Here is a 19087-nt window from a genome sequence, read left to right as displayed (position 1 = left end):
CCGACCTACATATATATATATATATATATATATATATATACACACACACACATACATACATATGTATACACTAGCCCTTGTACGTAGAGTCTAGTTAGAGGAAAAAAAATCCTGAAATCTCTTTGCAGAAGCATATAATAGTAACAATTCATTAAATAAAAGCTCTTTAAAAATAAATTCTAAACAACACCTAATTAAAAACACCATTATTTACATAAATAGACCAACATATAAAATCACCATTCAATTGACAAACTCGTGAGAGTTGCATACCAAAATCACCAAGTTTATTAACACAATTTTTTAACATAAATTTGGTTTCACTCATGCCGCCTCAATGCATCGGTGTAAAGATCTCTAAGATCTCACTTGTTTCTATTTGTTAAATCGTCTCATCACCATTTTTTTTATTCAAATAGATATTACATAATAATTGTTTCGTCCAATTTGGTGTTTGTTAACAGTTAAATCGTCTTATCACCAACTTTTTTTTAGATCTAAACAGATATTATATAATGTTTATTTCGTCTGAATTGATGGCTGGTTTCATCCAAGTTGATGCATGTCTATTGATCCCATTATTTCTAATGAAGGGTAACCCATATTATACATTTGAGTTTTCTACACAGCTTCTAAAAATCCAAAGAGTTTCAATTGAGAAGAGAGACAGAGAAAACTCATGCCCACATAATGATGAGATTCACAGGCAAGAAAAGAAACTCCAACACTAAAGAACCCATAAGTTTGTTTGAGAAAGTGGAGTAAAAAACATTGAAAATGTGAGAAAGTGAGAGGAAAAAATTTTGACCAACATTTGGATAATTAAGAAAGATTTCGACCTGCTGGGAGCTACCGTTAGGCATAATTCATCTTTTTTGTTTTGTTGTTTTTTTTATATCTATATTTTAACAATTTTAAATATTTAAAAAAAAAAATACAATATTATTAAGAAATATTTTCTTAATCATTAAGTAAAAAGAAAAATTAAAAATTTCAACAATAACACTGAGCGCTAAAAACCAATGGTGAAAGTATTATTTTCCTTAAAAGATTACAGAAAAACAAAATACTACAACCACCGTTGATAGCTTCCTAAGAGCCATCGCTAGTTATTTTAGTGTTTTTTTTCTTTTTTTATATGTATTTTTTTTAAACTTTTAAATATATTTATTCTTAAAAAATTCATAATATTATTAAAAAATATTTCTTTAATCATGAAGTAAGAAAAAAACAAAAAATAAAGCGAGCAGTAGCTCCCAGCGTGTGACTAGCATTGTACATAAAATTAAAGAGAGATTATAATTTGCGTATCCAGGCCCGAACCACTAAAGATTTCAATTTGCATCATAAACTATCAAAGTGGTAGTTTGGCCGTACGTGTATGATAGATTTTCTCTTAAATATCAGATAATCTGATTGCATGCAGTCAACAAAATTCATTACCATTAATTACTTTTGATTTGCTTCTATCGGACTTTGAAGTTGCACTACTGTCTCTTACCTTTTCTCCTTCATAATGATCAGTTTCTACAGATGCAGATTTGATCATCCAGTGCATGAAGGGGAGATGTTACAGCATGCAGGAATATTTAGGCTTTCTAAAAACTCGATTGATTTGGAACGTTCCTTGAAATTAAACTATAATAAATATTAATTTAAGAAAATCGAATTATAAATATTTATAAAATGAAAAAAAGTATTTAAAAAAAAAAAAAAACTGGAGGAATGGGAATGAAATATTTGAAAATATCTAACAATTCCTTATTACCCAAACAAGGCCTTATTTCATCTTTGAGAAAGGTAAATCAAAGTGAATAAGATATTTTCTTGACAGTGTATTAATTATGAACATGATAATAACGTATCTTGTATGCATAATTTAAAATAACTGAGGACAGAGTTAGTGCAGTGTTCCTTCTTACAATAAAAAACAAACATGAAGATAAATTACAGAAGAGAGGAATGGTAATGCTAAGAAAGGGACCAGGGCCTTCAAAAGTAACACGTAAGATGTCGAGTTCTTCCATCAGCAAATGACTCACTGAATTTGCTTGGATGCACAGTCCTGAGGGAAGTAACAAATATGTACTAGATTATTTTTGGCCTCTCTGGGCAAAGATCAACCAAATAAATGAATAAACAGTTCTGTATTCGGCAAGTCAAGCCTACTAGAATCTAGAAGGAAATGCTCATCAGTGCGTCTATGGCATGAAAATTTTGTATCATTACAAGTACAAAAAATAAAATAAAACTGAATATAATTTCTGAAAACGAGCATACCAGAATTTAGCCACCAATATGTATCATAGGCCTATTTGCTGTTCTTGCAATGTCATACATTCCAGCATGTGAAGCTTTCTTTTTCTTTACCTGAAGCAAAAGTATAATAATCTGTACTGTACTGTATTCGCTAAATATAGCATTTAGAAAGTTTGAGAGCAGATCTAATTCAACAACGAACAATGCACCATTCAGCTAAACTAGTGTGGGCCCTTCATTTTGTCATTTTCTATAACTCTAGACAGAAAGATTATTCAAATTTAGTGGGATCTTATTGAACAGAAAGATTTCAGTCAGTTTGATTATGATCAAGTAACATTGCTTTTTCAGCCAAAATAAGGAATCCATAAGATATAATGCGAAATGTGTCTTCTTCTATCATAACATATGCATTTGTCTAAGTTCAAGCGTGTTTTTTCCCATGCCAAAGAAAAACAGTACACATAAACCCTACCTACTTGGGTAAATGCAAATTGACTGTTTTAATAAATCTCCAGAAGAGTGTCATACATCGGGTATGTCTCAAGTGTTCATAATGTTCAAGTTGCTCTACTTCAAGTCATAGCCATATGCCTATTATTTTACCTTTTCTTTTTAATATACCTATTAGATCAAAAGCAGACAAATATCCTGGCACATCCACGATCACCGAGAACATGAGAAAAAGAAAAGGTTATGACTTGAAGTTCAGGGTCACGAGATACGGAAATATGCATACCGCTGCCCCAATTATTTCCTTGAGCTCATGATCATCAGCACCACGGCGAAGAGGATCTCTTAAGCCAACCTAGTATAACAAGTAAACTGCATTCTAGATTTATATTGTAAATAAAATGTAAAATAATTCAGCTAAAACTTCCATCATGGGAAAAAGAAAAGGTTTACTAATTATTACACACTAGCACTGAGTAGCTCACTAAAACATGTAACTTCAGTGATCTATTACTTCATTAGGTGCATATAGGAAAGAAGTCCAACGAACTCATGTATATTTAATAGGCACAGAAAAAATTATAATTCACCTCTTACCTTATCAGTTAGTTCAATGCAGAAAGTTATTCCACCCAGTTTCATTTACAATCACATAAACATATAAACCATTCACGATAGTTTAATCATGACTATAATTATAATACCCGGATTGTGTATAGGAAAGTGGCGAATGGGATTGCGCATTGCTTAAAAGAGAGAAGTTCAAGCCCTTTATAATGATCCCAATGGATTTCATTTGTAATCTTTGACCAGTTCTTTTGGAATATAGGCTCATATTCAGCTTGGGCTTTTCTTAGGTTGTTAAAAATAGAATCAGAGCCAATCCCAACTAGACGTGGGATTTGAATTGTGTCACTTATAATGGAATAACACGACGAGGACGTCGAGAATTTAAGGGGGAGATTGTAATATCCCAGATCTTGAATGTGATCCTACATTGTTTGGGAGGGAGAAGTTTAAGCCTTTAATAATGATTCCAAAGGACTTTAATTGTAATCTTGACTGGTCCTTTTGAAGTGTGGGCTCAGATATGGTTTAGGTCATCCTTGTATTGTTACAAGAGTAGTGCTACATGTACTAACAAACAAAGACTCATTTTGTCAATTTTCTTTTGAAATTCACAATTTTGAATTTTGAATTTTAAATTTTATAATTTTGAGCATATCAATAGCTAACACGTGGAGAAGTACATTTTTCTTAAGTACAATTAGCATTTTTCTTGCTACAATAATAGTTTATCGGATAACAAACTTTATCAGTTTTTGCATGAAGATGCCTCAAAATTACTTGACAAGGTATGAAACCTTCCTCATACTGAAGAGCTTTAAGTATTTATCTTCCAACTAAAATTAAGAATTCAAGACTTCACAAAGTTGGCTTTGGCTTTAAAATCCACTCAACAAAACTATCTCAACTAATACCCCTTTTTATCGATAGATACATGTACATGTAAAAGTACCGTGCACTCTCATGCACACCCATAACAGTATTCACAGCATATCATGTCAGATATATTATAGCAAGAAAAGCATCAGCATACATGAAAGCTACATGATTAATAAAAGATAACAAAAGCATATGACCTGCGAACATGAATAAGTTCTCACAGCAGTTATTTCTTTTTTATCCACCTATAAGTGATTGAATCAAATACTTCACCTCCACTTTTTTTTTTAGTACAGAGAGACAAGATGCCCTTTGGTCCAAATAGCATTGGGGACAGGGATGCTCTAAATTAGAAATAATAGCAGACAAATTAAATCCATGTCACAAATATTGAAAGTATAACAATCCAGGAGAAATGTCACCTCTGAAGGACCAAATAAGCAAACTTTGAAGTTCCCATCTGCCAAAAGTCGTAATCTATTGCATCCAGCACAAAAATGCTCAGTCATTGAGGTTATAAAAGAAACCGTACCGCAATGCCCCTCTATTCTGAAATTCTTTGCTGTATCTGTTGGGTTGTCCTGAAGTCTCTTTAAGTCTGGGTACTCTTTTACCTGTTTAGTAATAATGAGAGACTTAGGGCATGTATAACTGAGAATTCAGACTTCTTCAAGTGAGTCACCTGTCAGAATTCTACCTTACCACTCTATCCAGCATTTCAGAGTAGGGTACAAGTTTCTTGACATTCCAAACATTCCCATCAAAAGGCATGAACTCAATGAATCTAATATTAATTGGCCTTTCACGTGTTAACTCTATGAAATCCAAAATCTCATCATCATTGAATCCACGCATTACAACACAATTGACCTGAATAACAAAAGTTTACTGTAAGAAACCTGGAACAAGAACTAACAGCACTAAACAGAGAAATTTTTCTGTCACAAGTAATCAAGAATTTTATGGATGAAATTGGTAGGCATTAACCCATATAAACAGAATGTATACAAGAGAAACACCTATGTAGGATCACAACCATTACAAATAAATCATGGAAATCTGTCTTGATTAAAATAAAATTATAATCATAGGAAGTATACAAGAGAACCCCACTTCAGAAGAAAAAGAGAACGACTACTAAAAAAAATATGAAAAGCAGAGGGGGGGAGGGGGGGGCTACATGAATTACTATCCGTGTATAAATGGAATCGAGGACCTCTATTCAGCTCTACAACCAAAGCTTCCCTATCTTTTTTTTTTTTTATCAGTAAAAAGGAATTAAACAAATATCATCAGCAACCGAAGCTTCCCATCTACAAAGGTCCATGCATTCCACTCTCTCCAAATACACCGGACTGGACATAAAGTATACAACCTCCACACTACCAAAATATTCCAATGCCCCTGTTGTCTTCCCCAGCTCACCAACAACTCTCACCCTCTAGAAAGAAGACCAAACCACTCAAAAGCAAACACCACAACTCTCTCACTACTTCCCATAGAAAAAGAAGATGATTAATAGACTCAATGTTTTTTTTATAAGTAGATTAATAGACCCAATGTTCTTCTCACACATACAACACCAATTCACTACAATGGGATTCCGCTTCCCCAAGTTATCTAACGTAAATATTTTTCTCCATGCTCTCATTCACAAGAAAGAAAGAAAAAAGGAAACCACTCTTGACAGAGCCTCCACTCTCCAAGTGTTCTTCCAAGGAAATGGAGAATCCACAGGTAGTGTTAAAACCTCATTGTCTGACTTCACTTCAAACTTACGTCTTTTGGATGAGATTCAGCTATAATACCATCTACACCTCCTTGTCTTACTCTAACATTGTACATTTTTTAAAAAAGAGAAGAAACCAAATCCACCTCCCCAAAAAACAAGCAAAATGTGAAACATTTTAAGAACACAGCAATAAAATCATTAAAAAGAATGAATGTACAAAAAGAAGTAAAAGCATAAAAGCACAAAGTTTCAAGATGAAACGTACCTTCACAGGATTGTATCCAAGGATTATAGCAGTATTAATTGATTCCATAACCCTTTCATGCCCTTTGCGCCGAGTCATGAATTCAAACTTTGATGGGACTAATGTGTCTAAACTGATATTTAAGGCAGAAAGTCCACATTCTTTCAGTTTTGAAAGTTTTTTCGAGAGAATAATTCCATTTGTAGTCATGGCCAACGTTTTCAGTCCCTTCAAGTTAGATAGATGCAGACAAATTTCTTCAATATCCTTCCTAATGGTTGGCTCCCCCCCTGTCAAACGAATTTTGTCCACTCCAGAACTCACAAACAGATTTGCCAGTCGAACAATCTCATTCTTTGAGAGTAGCCGAGGGCCAGGAGTGAGCTCCACACCCTCTGCTGGCATACAGTACTGACATCGCAGATTGCAACGTTCTGTCAAGGAGATCCTCAAATAGGTGTGCAGCCTCCCAAATGAATCAACTAACATATCGGAAACAGGACTATCTTTCAGAGTATCACACGACAAGGTAGCACAAGATGTAGAATATGTCTTTGGCAAGAATCCACTTAGACAACCACTGATTAATTCTCGGCAATTGTTATATATGGGTTCAGAATATGATGCAATTTCACAATTGACCTGATCATAAAGTGATAACATAGATAACCATTAGCAACACTCACCCCAAGCTTAAAATACAATTATTAAGAGGAAAAAAAATAGAAATAATCAACTTAGAATTTGCAGCCCATGTTTGGGAACAAATCCAACCCTAAGTTAGAGACCAAGAATCCCTAATCAGGATTTTTAATCACATATTCTACCAGATATAATCAAGAGTCTAATTATTTGTGGCATATACAACTAGTCTAGAAATGTAATAACAAAGCAAGCTCTAGATTGATGCAGGTTGAATCCTTGGCTATGGAAAGGGTAAGGAATCTTAACTACCCATTCAATCCAATGCACATCCCATTTACAATGCAGTGCAAAGAAATTCAAAACTAGGAACAAACATGAACCCAAGTTCTATAATGACTGGGTCAGTTAGACTGATTTATACTGGAAAGTACAAAACTCAACACAGAAGTATAATGTCACACCTGAAATTTCAGGGTTTATATTTTAGGAAACTAGATTTTCGTTTTAAATCTAGGGTTTCCACTTTTAGAAAGTAAATTTTGATATGGGTATCAAAAGGTTCCCTTTGAATTGTTTATTCATTTTAAACTTTTTTTGTAAGAAATCAAAGGAAAACGTAGTATAAAAGGGGGGCCTGTACTAGTGTTTCTTGAAGCTGTTAGGACTCTTTTGAGATAAGATTTGAGCTGTTCCAGATCTGGGGAAGTAGAAATGAGCCCCATGCACGACTCCTAAATGGATCCAAGGAAGAGAAACATATTTGCCCTATAACCCGAATAAATTCTCTTTTCAAGTTCTATAAATGTTTCGTGGGCTTATAGGGTTGATTGCAGGTTGATTAAGGTCAATTGCAAAACCCGCAATCAACCCGTATAAACCGAATAAATTCTCTTTTCAAGTCAATATCTATACATGTTTCGTTTTATATACCTTCGTTGTTGTTGGGATGTAATATTCATTTTAGTATTGGACTACTTAATATCTTCTTTTTTTTTTTTTTTTAAAGTTAACTACTTAATATCTCAAACTATTAAACTCTTTTCTTTTGTTTCAATGTAATTTTATTCTTTAGAGATATTAATTTTCTTATATACTATTGGTTTGAATATTGATCATAAGAAAATATCTCTAAAGAAAATATATAATTTTATTCTTTGGAGATATCATGAATCTAGTTGTAATTGTGAACTAATTATAGTTCAATTATATATGAAATTATGTTAATTGGGTCAAAATAAATATACAGGTTATCTCAATCCATTTATTTGAAACGGGATAAACAGGTTGAAATGGGTCGTGTTCAATTTAACCCAATGAGAGTTAATTATTAAAAGGATTCTGCAGGTCGTGTCATGTCACCCGTTATTTATATGGATCGCGTTAAGGTTTTAGGGTCTAACCCGTTTAATTAAACTAGTCGTATTCGGGTTGACCCATATAATCGAATACTCATGACTTGACACAGCCCAAGAACACGAATTGCAATCCCTAGGCTGATGCAAATCTAGAAAGTTTCTATAGCAATTCCACATGAAGCTCTTCAAGAAAACCAACCCCTAACCCTAGATAACTGCAACAAACAGCAAGGAAAATCTGCCATGTTGCTGCCAGCCCTAGATAGAGAAAAGTCAAAACTTTTTCTACACATACTACACTGCCATAACCAAAGGAAAGAAGCCCCTTTCGCAGCCTGCTACAAACTTGTTTTCTTGAGGTTCATGTTTAATGTTTTTAAAGAAAACCCAAGGAAAGTAGCTGCAATTTTATGATATTAAAAAGAGAAATGATAGTTGCAGTCGTGAGTGTGCAATCGCCACAGAATCACTTTGAAAAAAGTGGATAAATACGGAACCCATATGAAAAAAAAAATTAATTTTTTAATAGCGGACCCCACTCTTTTTCAAAGTGATTATATGGCGCTTGTGCACTTCATGACTATATGTAGCATAACTCTATTAAAAAACCAGCCTCACCCCCATCAAATTCAAACCTTTTACAGCAACTTCAAGTCGGAGATTATTGAAGCGCTAAAGCCCTTTGTTTGGGAATAAAAGTAATTCATGGATGCGATGAGGTTATCTCTACTATGCTATGTTACCATTTATGATGTTATGACGTCATGTTATATGTTTACCTGCATTGTGATAAGAAAGATAAATGACAAGAAATAAGAAAAGCTTTAAAGAATGACCATAAGAGATGCATGGTACCAATGCAAGTTATGGATGGATGTGAAGCCGCATTGAAGGACGTTTACGTGAAAGTGTGGTCCCCCATATTTATGATATTTTAAGTTATGTCCATAGTGGCCATAGGTAGTGGGACCAATGCACCATGCATACAGGGGTTTTAGATGTGTTGGCCATAAGAAAAGTGAAAGACATGCATGAACATAGTAGTTAGTTTACCATGCTCAACAGACCAACGGACTACGGCAACTCCTCTGAGGGCACTCCGGAGTCGGTCCTCCCTCCGACACCTTTCTTTTGGTTTCTCAGGAAACCTTTCTTTTGGTTTCGTCTGCGCAGATCTGGTTTAGTTTATGCTTAATAATCATCAAACCTAGACACCTCTCTCTCTTTACTCTCGTGCCTCGACCATTCAAGTTGCCACCGTCGTTCTTTTGGCAGGGTCTTGCTCAGGTAAGACAATTGCAGATCCCCGCCACCGCCACAGACGAGACCGACGGGCTTCGACGACTCCTCTGAGGCACTCTGGTGTCGGTCCTCCCTCCGGCGATTGGGATTTTCTCAGGATACCATTCCTTTGATTTCGTCCGCGCAGATCTGGTGTATCTTAAGCTTAATAAGCATCAAACCTACATTAGATATGCATTTTATTCCCGTTCCCGTATAACATTTTTTCTCCTTGAGATGACAGATGATCCTGGGAGATGATCCTGTGATTTGGGATCAGAGGATGTCGACGCGCGACGCGGTATCGTCTCAGACGAAAGGTGAGAGGTGGTTGAAAGTGGAATAAAAAACTTTTGCTTTTACGAAACAAGGAGGAAATACCTTTCGCACCTCTGAACGTAGCAAAAGGATGGCTAAGTTCATGTGTCTATGCGGGTCGTCGGCTTCATGGGTTGCTAAGGGGATAGAGGATTGCTTAGAACTCCTCTGTCATGACGGATTCTTCAGGGAACCAAGGATGGGCAATGGAGTTCTCATCATTCAACACCATATATAATGCAAGGAGCAATTTTCTAGAACTCTCAAAATTCTGGAATGGAAGGAGGAAAGGTTTGTTCCTGATCCCTGAAGGCAAAATGGTGTCAAATGAAAAGGTTTTGTGCATTCCATTTGAAGCGTCATTGGGTCCAAAGCCCCTGTTCTAGAGCATGCAAACAGAGGGGAGTTTGTTGATGGAAAGACAATGGGAAGGCCTTTCTCTGTCAAAGGTGCCTTGTACACCTCGGTGTTGAGGTCACCGGGGTGTATTACGGCCGAGAATAACTTCGCGGCAGAAGGAAAGGGTAAGGCACTTGTCTGTCAGGTGACACTGGGAAAAGTGAAGGGTAAGCACGCTCCTCATGTGTTGCATGGTGGAATGGGTGCCTCTGTTGGGTGTTTGAGGGTGGGAGAGGTGGAAGGGATCTTGTGGGCTATCAAAGGTCAATTGACGGGAGTTATGGAGTATGTGAGAGATCTGATGATTAAAGTGGATAAGGAGCTAGATTTTTTTTGGGGGGGGGGGGGGGTTCCTTCCAGGGTTTTGAGTACTTTGGAAGAAGCGGGCGAGTCTCTTTCAGAAGATGAAAAATGGTGTAACAGAAGGTAGTGCTTCCCCTATTTGTTCTATTCTTGAGGAAGCAGTAGAGTCTGAAGAAGTGGCACAGAAAGGGAAAGGGTCGTCGGGGGTGGCGCACCTACAAGCAATGTTCTCGTCGATGGAATGACAACAACTATGCCAACGGTGAAGGAAGGAACCTCCAATGGTGACAGCAACAATGGACAACAACAATATAGTTGTTGAGGAGGTTCAAGATTTGAATGCAGAAGATGGTGGGGAGGAAATTATGAGTTTGTCATTGGTGCCTTGTGAGGAGGAATGTTTAGGGTCGAGAGTGCAATTGGGAGCTGTGTCTAGAGAAAATGTTGTTCCCCTGGTATCTCTTCCTCCGATAAACAATATAGCGGGTTCACCATCGGATTGGGTTCTGCATAAGGTTAAGGAGATTCAGCAATGTGTGGGGATTTCATATGAAGGATGTGACAACCAATTTACAACACTACTCACTGCGACTGAGGTGGGCCACTCACTTGAAACCAAATCAAGATTTAATAAAAGTATAGAGTTAAAGCGTCTTTCTTAGGCAATCAACTATGATGATAAGGGAGGTAGTTCAAGTCAACAGAAAACTAAAGGGAGGACATTATGAAGTCGTCCTCGTAGAGGGAGTTTCGGGTGGAGTATTAGTCTTAGGGGAAACAAGGGGTTGAGGTTGGGGAGGTGTGTTCTATTCCCATTTGGGCTTGGTGTATTTTAGATAGATTTCTAATTTTTACAGGCTTATTGGTCATTAAGGGCTCTCTAGTATGGGCTAGGTGTTTCTTGTATATGCTTAGTGTACTTGGTTACTCCTATTGATATTAATATATATAATATTTTTACTTAAAAAAAAATAAGTCAAATCACATCAAACATGTTGGATGTCAAATTTTCATGCATAGTACATGTTGTATGGTTACGTTTAGAAGTATAAACGTTATTAAAAAAAACTACATTTAAATATGTTTACTTTATGATGTGTAGTTTATTGAATATTCGAGTCTTTGATTCACTTTTGTTTGTTTTTATGTTAACTAACCCTCCAAGTGAATAGAATGAGGAAGATGAACAGGCGGGTAAGACTTACACATCAAAACCTATTGTCCAAGAATAAGTTTTACACAAGAGGATTAGATTTACATTTCAGTGCTTTGATTATTTTTATTTAATTTTTTCAAGAAAAATTCCATGTTATGTTCTACAAATTATTTTTCAATAAGTGAGGTAATTTCTGTTATGTCGGGTCTCTTTATCGAGCATAAGTTATGAATGTGAATGTACATTCCTAACCTACCAGAATGGGTGTAACATATCAAAATAAATAAAACCTGAGATGCTTATTGCACAAGAGGAGAGGCACTGAACATGAGTTATAACTACGGGTGTAAGTCGGTCCGGTTCAGTCCGGTCAGGTGAGTGATGGACCAAAATTTTTGGTCCATCATTTTCCCTGGACCAAACATCCATAAGGACCGAACTGGACCGGTAGCTATCGATCCGGTTCTGCCCAATTATTTTGTCATTTTTTTCATCTTTTTTTTCAAATAAATTAATAAAAAATTATTCAAATTACTAAATTAAAATTAAGTGAATTATTAATGTAGATTATGTAAAAAATTATCTAATTATTTTAATTAAGTGTAAATAGTAGAGTATGTATGAATGCATGATGTATTAGCTATTTGCATATAATGACATAAATTATCACATGATTTATGATTTATTATTAATTGATAGCATATACTATTTTATATTTTATATGGTCAATGATAATAAATTAGGTAAAAATTACATCATTAACTTATATAATTACTATATAAAAATAATATATTAAATTATTAAAAATATTTTAAAAACATATATAGGAGTTCGGTTGGGTCAGGTCCACAATTTGTGGGACCAAGACCGACCAGTCTGAACTTTGGTCCGGTCGGTTTTTCCGGTCTGAACTGAACTCCTTACACCCCTAGTTATAACCAGAAGTCAAGAATGATAATGTAAACTTAGTGCCTCTTTGGGATTGCAGTAGGAAATAGAGCTTTTAATTGTAGAGCTTTACTAAAAAAACTACTACTAAAAAGTTGTTTACTGTTTAGTAAACATGCCCCTAAAGCGCTTTTAAAGTTAGTTATGGTGGTTTTTTAAAAAGGTAGCATTGTCCGCTAGAACTTTTCAACAAAAGCTTCAATTTGGTACTTTTTAAAAAAGTGGACTTCCAACCTTTTTAAAGTGCTTAAAGCACTTTTTATAAATTTACCAAGTATACCATTTTTTCTTCAAAAGAGCTTTTAGAGTGTCAAAAGCACATTTTAAGCTTCTAAACTCAAACCCAAACAAGCACTTATTGCTCAAAAATCAACTCTTTTAACAAAGAATGAAGGTCATGTGTGGTAAAAATGACTAGTAAGAAAGATGTAAGTGATTACCCCTGGTAAAGTATTTGGAAAGTTAAAGTGCCAAATAAGGTAGCTTTCTTCTGTTGGCTTGTGTCTCATGATAAAATTCTGACTACAGAAAATCTAAGAAAGCGTGGTCTTTGTATTGTTGATTGGTGTTCTATGTGCAAGAAAGATGGCGAATCAGTTAATCACTTGTTTCTCCATTGCGAGGTGGCTAAAAGTTTGTGGAATGTCATTTTTCGAAGGATGGGTATTTCTTGGGTGATGCCAAAGCATATGGTGAATTTACTAGCTTGCTGGAAGTATGTTGGGCGGTGTCTACCTATTGCAGCCATTTGCAAAATGATTCTTTCGTGTTTGATATGGTGTCTATGGCTAGAAAGGAATGGGAGATGTTTTGAAGACAAAGAATGATCGATGGAAGAAATTAGGGAATTTTTCCTTAAAACACTATGTCTATGGGCTAAGGCTTTTCTAATGAATAGTGATGAAGTGTTGGGAGTTTTTTCTTTCTTTTTAGTTGTTGTACGTAGGTATTTCCTCTTGTATACTTCCTGTGTACGTGAACTATGCCAATTTATGGTAATAAAACTCTTATTAATTATAAAAAAAAATGACTAGTAAGTACTACCCAGCCCAGGCCTAGATAGATAGATAGATAGAGACAGAAGTAAAACGGCGCATTTCATTTCACTCCACGCCTAATTCCAGAAAGTTCGCCCCAAAAAAACCTGCGCTTCCAATCTCACACCTCTCCCTCTCTATATTATCTACCCATTTCTTACATAGCCCCTCCCACGTTCAGTTTGATGGACAGTTACAATACCTTAAAGCTTCAAATGGTACGGGTCGCCATATGGTGGCGCAACCCCAGCCCAGCTCCACCCATTCCTGATGAACAAGTGGGCAAATTTCTCTAGTCGCACTCATTTCTCACGACAGCTCCACAGACCAAAAACCCTTGCCTCATATCAAACCTCTTTCATCTTTCATATAGAAATTCCAACAATCAAACAAATTGGAGATCCGAAAACCTCAGCCGCCTCATATAAAATCTTCTTGATCTCTCCTCCTCCACACACCCACAATCATGCTCATGGATCTTTCCACCTCCACACACCCACGATTATGACCGTGCGTCTCTCCTCCTTGAGAGATTCTAAGAGAGAGGAAGATAGAAGAGAGGTAGAGAAAGAGGAGGAAAGAAGGAAGAGAAGAGAGAAGAGGAGGGAGATGAGATGAGGCGCGCGGCTAAAATGGGTGATTCTAGGGGTTTTTTTTTTTTAATTTATAGTAGATATGTAGGTGGGTGAAAAGCTTTCGCCCGGGCCCCACTCGCTCACTTCAAATTTTAGACTGAACCTGCCTACCCGACTCAGGAGTAACGAGCGGGTGCTAGCTCATTGCCCAACGAGTAGGGCAGAATTTGCAGGTGGACCCCCGCTACCAAGCCCTAATTAAGTCTCCCAATTTTTCAAGCTCCCCTTCATTTTTCTCTCCCTCACAATCGCAACTTGCCTTCACTCGAGTCAAACCTCATCTTGTTTTACCACTTTGCATCACTTCCAAAATCTATTCCCCTCAATCCGAGTTTGAGGTTAAGGTCATCAAGATTTCCCAAGCACGAAGGAGACAAGCTAAGTGGGTTTGATTAACCTAGACTTTGCAAAACGCCTGGATAACTTTTGAGAAATGTTATTTGAAGCTTTATATTCGGGTTACCTTATTTTTTATTTCATTTGCATTATGATATGATGATTGAATGTTATGAAACAAGAATATGATTATTGCACGAAAAGGTAAAGATCAAGCTATTTCTATTGATTCAAAAATGGTATAGTATAATACATGTTAGTTTAGAACCTTGTACTTATCTAATGTTATGGATGAATTGCACTAGTCAGCATGAACGCATAAATGTTCAAGGAATCCTTACCTGTGACACTAGAAATGCATACATGTCCAATGAATGCTTCATGAAACATTACGCATGTTTTATGGATGTGGTAGGATATCATGGATTTAATGTTATGCTTGTGTCTAGTAATAAAATGAATGATGTAATAATTTGAACTTGTGTGGTTAAAGTTGATCCCAAAGGTTTGATTGAATTAAAAACAATTCCAAAGATGTGATCAAGTAAATAAGATCCCAAAGGTGTGTGATCAAGTAAGGATGATCCCCAAAGGTTTGATCATCCAATGTAAGTCAATCGTGAAGGTGTGATTGTGTGAAATAGATCACAAAGATTGGATTGCCCAGTTTGAGTAATAGGAATGAGATTCCCAAATATCATGCTAAGAATGGCTAGGATTTTCAGAAGAAGATGCACAACAAGGGGTGAATCAAGCGCTTGCGCAAAGGAAGAAGCAAATCAATCATAATGGAGACGGGGAGGAGAGGCAAAAAAGAGATTTTCAAGCACCAAGCATCAACGGCTGAAAAGCTGTTGCACGCTAGCTTATAGTTGAGAGGCATAGTAGGGGTGCCCCTTTCTAGAACTTATATTTAATATAAGGTAAGCTTTTGAGAAGAGCTAAACAGTCAAGTTTCATTCAAATGAATCATTTTGGCTGACTGTTTTCACGTATATTATAAGTAATAAAGCAGTAGGAACTAGAATTTTATTATCATGGTAATCCTCAGCTTTAAGTAAGGGTTTATCAATAAAATTTGGGCTTTGTCCTCTTTCAATAAAAGAAAAGAACTAGAATGAACAGTTCAGTAGCAATAAATGCGAGAATATTTACATTATCTTTCGCTCCCCTTTACTAGGTAGGGGAAGGGCCGACTGGATCACATATATTTCAAATGAATTCTTTTGTATATATTTTGCATGTATAGATAAAAATAAATATGGGTTGTGATATACACTATTTTAATCAACTCTACTAAAGTAGTTGTTTGAACTCAACACTCTAATTCTGATTTTTACATACAGTATTGAGGAAGAACAAGTTGAGTAGAAGTTCTCGTTCAAGCATAGACCCACTTGCTAGGGGTTAAAAGTCATCAGTGTTTCAATGGCGCAATTAGAAACTTGTTGGGATGTTAGTTGTTGTTTTTAGTGTTTTAATGACCATAGTTGTAGTAGTATTTAGGTCTTATAAAAAAAAAAAAAAGTTGTAGTAGTATTTAGGCGGTTCAGTATGTAGCGACTTTGGTATTCTATTTTAGATGTATTAGATTCATACTCAGCACCATGTTTTATATTTTCTGTAGTTGCCAAAAAAAAAAAAAAAATTGAAATCTATCAAAAAAATTCATACTCAGCACCATGATAATTGAATCAAAAGAAATGATTTATTTTCACTATTATTGTAAGTGTAAAATGAGTAACACGCAACTGGGATGTTACAATGAGCAAGCTTATGGTAGAAAAAGTTTCAAAATAAGCAATTACTTCAAAGTACCAGCAACTATCAATCAATAACAATGCACAAGAAATACTCCAAAAACTTCACCACTTTGATACGTTGACATGTAGATACATGTATAGTTAGAACAGTTTTTGTAAAGCAGCGGAAGAAACAAATGAAATATAAGATGGTACAAGAACAGCTAAAACAAGCAGAATACTATAAAAATGGGCTCAGATGTAATGCAAGGAGAAATCAATTGCTGTAATACTGTACGTGCAGATGTTGGTATATGACAACCGACGGTTGCCAAAATACAACAAATAAAGGCACTAACAGTCGATTCAGCCTCAAATCTATACAGTACGAAATAGCACAAAAGATTCAAAATACAACTTGCAATACTTCTTAGCAGGAAAAGTTGAGAGAGAGAGAGAGAGATTACTAGATCAGAGGAGCTCTGTACATGAAACCATCTAACGGAATTCTTGAGATGATACTGCTTGCCCTGCATAGTTTAAGTCATTTTTAACTTCCATTTCAATCAAATTCAAATAAGTGTTTCCACTATCCAAGAAATTCAATCCCAAATCTCCATCTCTCGTGGCGGAAAATAAAACAGACGAAACTTACAATTCGAGGGTGCAGTTTAGAAAGCAAAGGCACGCTTCTGAACATTGCTCTCTAACCTAATCTGCGCCCAAAATGATCCAAAATATTTGCATGAAGACTCATATAAAAATATATCGCCGAAATAACAAAAAAATACATGAATAAAAATGATAGAGTTAATGTTGTTGGCGAGACATCAGAGACAGATGATTTGCTAAAAGAGAAAACCCATACAGAAAAATGGTTGAATATTTGTGAGGAATAACAAATTTGGGAATTAGAGAAAGGGAACGTATTCCGATAGGCGATAGCCAAGAATAATAATTAGGGTGTAAACAAAAATAATATATATATATATAGAGAGAGAGAGAAAGAGAGAGAGAGAGAGAGAGAGAGAGATAACCGTGTATGGTGATTGCACCGCTGGCCGCTGGGTGGGTGGCGAGCTGCTGAGGAGCGGCTGCAAGCTGAGTTTTGTGTGTGGTTAGAAAGGGTTTGAAGATTGCAGAGTAAAATGAAGAGAAGCGAAGCGGGGTACGTTGAATAGAATGGAAGTGGGAAGCAATCACCGAAAACTGTCGCAGACTCCAATGTTTTATATACGTGACGCATGTCCAAGACTGGGGGTCAAGTTTGCCCTAGATTCGGATGGGGAGGAGAGATTTGGAGGGGGTAGAACTTTTGGTTTCTGAAACTGGGAGAGAGAAGAGAGAAGCGACAGGTGGAGAGGGAGAGAAGCGACGGGGGGGAAGGGGGAAGAATTTGTTGCAGCTAATAAGCAATGGTGTAATTAGGTAGATGGATATGAAGTGGAATTGTATTAAATTAGCTACTAGCTAGATAGTGCTCTCTTTCGATTCGAGGGGAGCTCCTCCACAAAGATGATAAACAGTAGAATATTCTGGATGATCTCCTTCCCCCGATCTCATATAACTAAACAAGAGTAAAGATTAAAGAACTCCTCCTTATCGCTTCGCGGCCGCCCACGACTGCATAAAAGAAAAAAATCTAAACAACCTTTTATTATTTACGTAACTTCCACGCACCATATTTTTTTTAATTTTTATTTTTTTTATTAAATATTTAATATATAAATAATGAATAAATAAATTGAATTAATTTAAAAAAATTCAAAAAAATTTAAAAAAATTTAAAAAATTTTAATAAAATTTGGTGTATGAAGATTGGGAGGTTGTGTAACATTACTCCTACATAAAAGAACTACTATATCTATTACATAAAAAGGAAAATAATAACATAAGAGCCCCAAAGCGACTCCTGGCCCATGGCCCAATAACTCCACATGCATTTGCTGCTAGCATTCCAAAGCCCACGATCTCACAATCTGCAACCCACTGATTTCCTTAGCCCATCATGTGTTTCATTTTGCATTCAACTAGGGTTCCATCTTGACTAACAGAACATTTTCACTCTTCAGTTTTTTCCTGTCAGCATGTCACAACTCCCTTCCTTTTCAGAAGACCTTGCCCACAAGGTGGGGAAAGTGGGAGAGTCTGAGCACAATCTGTGATAGGGTTTCCAAGAAGCGTCTTCAACGAGTTGTCCTTGCCACCTGACCAGCAATTCCACCAAAGGTTTGTTCTTTACCTTCCTCATCCTTATATTTAACACTTCTTCTGGTTTAGGTGTCATGATCCCACGAGTGTCCACAAGAGGTAGCGTGGTAAGGGGGTTTGTGTGCTTACCAAGTTTCCGTTTCAACTGGAATACATGAAATACATTGTGGATCTGCGTTGTCTTAGGGAGCCTCAGGCGGTACGCCACCTCTCCGATTCGATGCTCTATTTGGCATGGCCCATAAAAACGAGGCGAAAGTTTGGTGCTTTGCCTATGGCTAACAGTCGATTGTCTATAGGGCTGAAGCTGTAAGTAGACTCAATCCCCAATCTGGTATTGTTGTTCATTCCTCTTCCTATCCGCGTATTTTTCATCCTTTCTTAGGCACTAACCGAGTTTTGCCTTAACAGGTTCTAGAGTTTATCATGGGCTCACAACGTAAACTCTACTTCTTCAACCAAAGTTGAACCAATGACATAGTTTAGCAACCTAAAGGGTTTATACCCAAAGAGTGCCTCAAAGAGGGAAACTTTTGTCGATGCATGTTGGTTAGAGTTATAGCACCATTCGGCCAGTTCAATCCATT

General features: G+C 36.3%; 1 protein-coding gene across 6 annotated transcripts; it reads right to left on the bottom strand.

Annotated features, from left to right (window-relative positions):
- Positions 1–1811: 1811 nt before the first annotated feature.
- On the bottom strand, positions 1812–17838 carry LOC121246179 (GTP 3',8-cyclase, mitochondrial). Of its 6 annotated transcripts, XM_041144226.1 has the most exons (10): positions 17493–17836; positions 17327–17390; positions 16945–17005; positions 16757–16819; positions 6156–6776; positions 4861–5028; positions 4581–4772; positions 2999–3067; positions 2281–2370; positions 1812–2065 (listed from the first exon to the last, which is right to left on the bottom strand). In XM_041144226.1, the coding sequence occupies exons 3-9, from the start codon at positions 16987–16989 to the stop codon at positions 2287–2289; spliced, it is 1242 nt and encodes a 413-aa protein (XP_041000160.1). In that variant the 5' UTR covers positions 16990–17005; positions 17327–17390; positions 17493–17836; the 3' UTR covers positions 1812–2065; positions 2281–2286. The 6 variants fall into 6 exon arrangements, 3 of the variants coding, with proteins under 3 accessions (XP_041000160.1, XP_041000159.1, XP_041000162.1); XR_005937068.1 differs by having other exon boundaries at positions 4691–4772; positions 17327–17837; XM_041144225.1 differs by having other exon boundaries at positions 17327–17836.
- Positions 17839–19087: the final 1249 nt, after the last annotated feature.

This window comes from Juglans microcarpa x Juglans regia, chromosome 1S (assembly GCF_004785595.1).
Source record: "Juglans microcarpa x Juglans regia isolate MS1-56 chromosome 1S, Jm3101_v1.0, whole genome shotgun sequence".
NCBI classification, from domain to species: domain Eukaryota; kingdom Viridiplantae; phylum Streptophyta; class Magnoliopsida; order Fagales; family Juglandaceae; genus Juglans; species Juglans microcarpa x Juglans regia.
This window is presented reverse-complemented; position numbering and strand designations above follow the sequence as displayed.

Coding starts and splice junctions, on each gene's coding strand:
- LOC121246179 (XM_041144225.1), bottom strand. CDS start 16,989: ATGTTCAGAAGCGTGCCTTTGCTTTCTAAACTGCACCCTCGAATT. Junction 16,820..16,944: donor CTAAACTGCACCCTCGAATT/GTAAGTTTCGTC, acceptor TAAACTATGCAG/GGCAAGCAGTATCATCTCAA. Junction 5,029..6,155: donor TTGGATACAATCCTGTGAAG/GTACGTTTCATC, acceptor TTTGTTATTCAG/GTCAATTGTGTTGTAATGCG.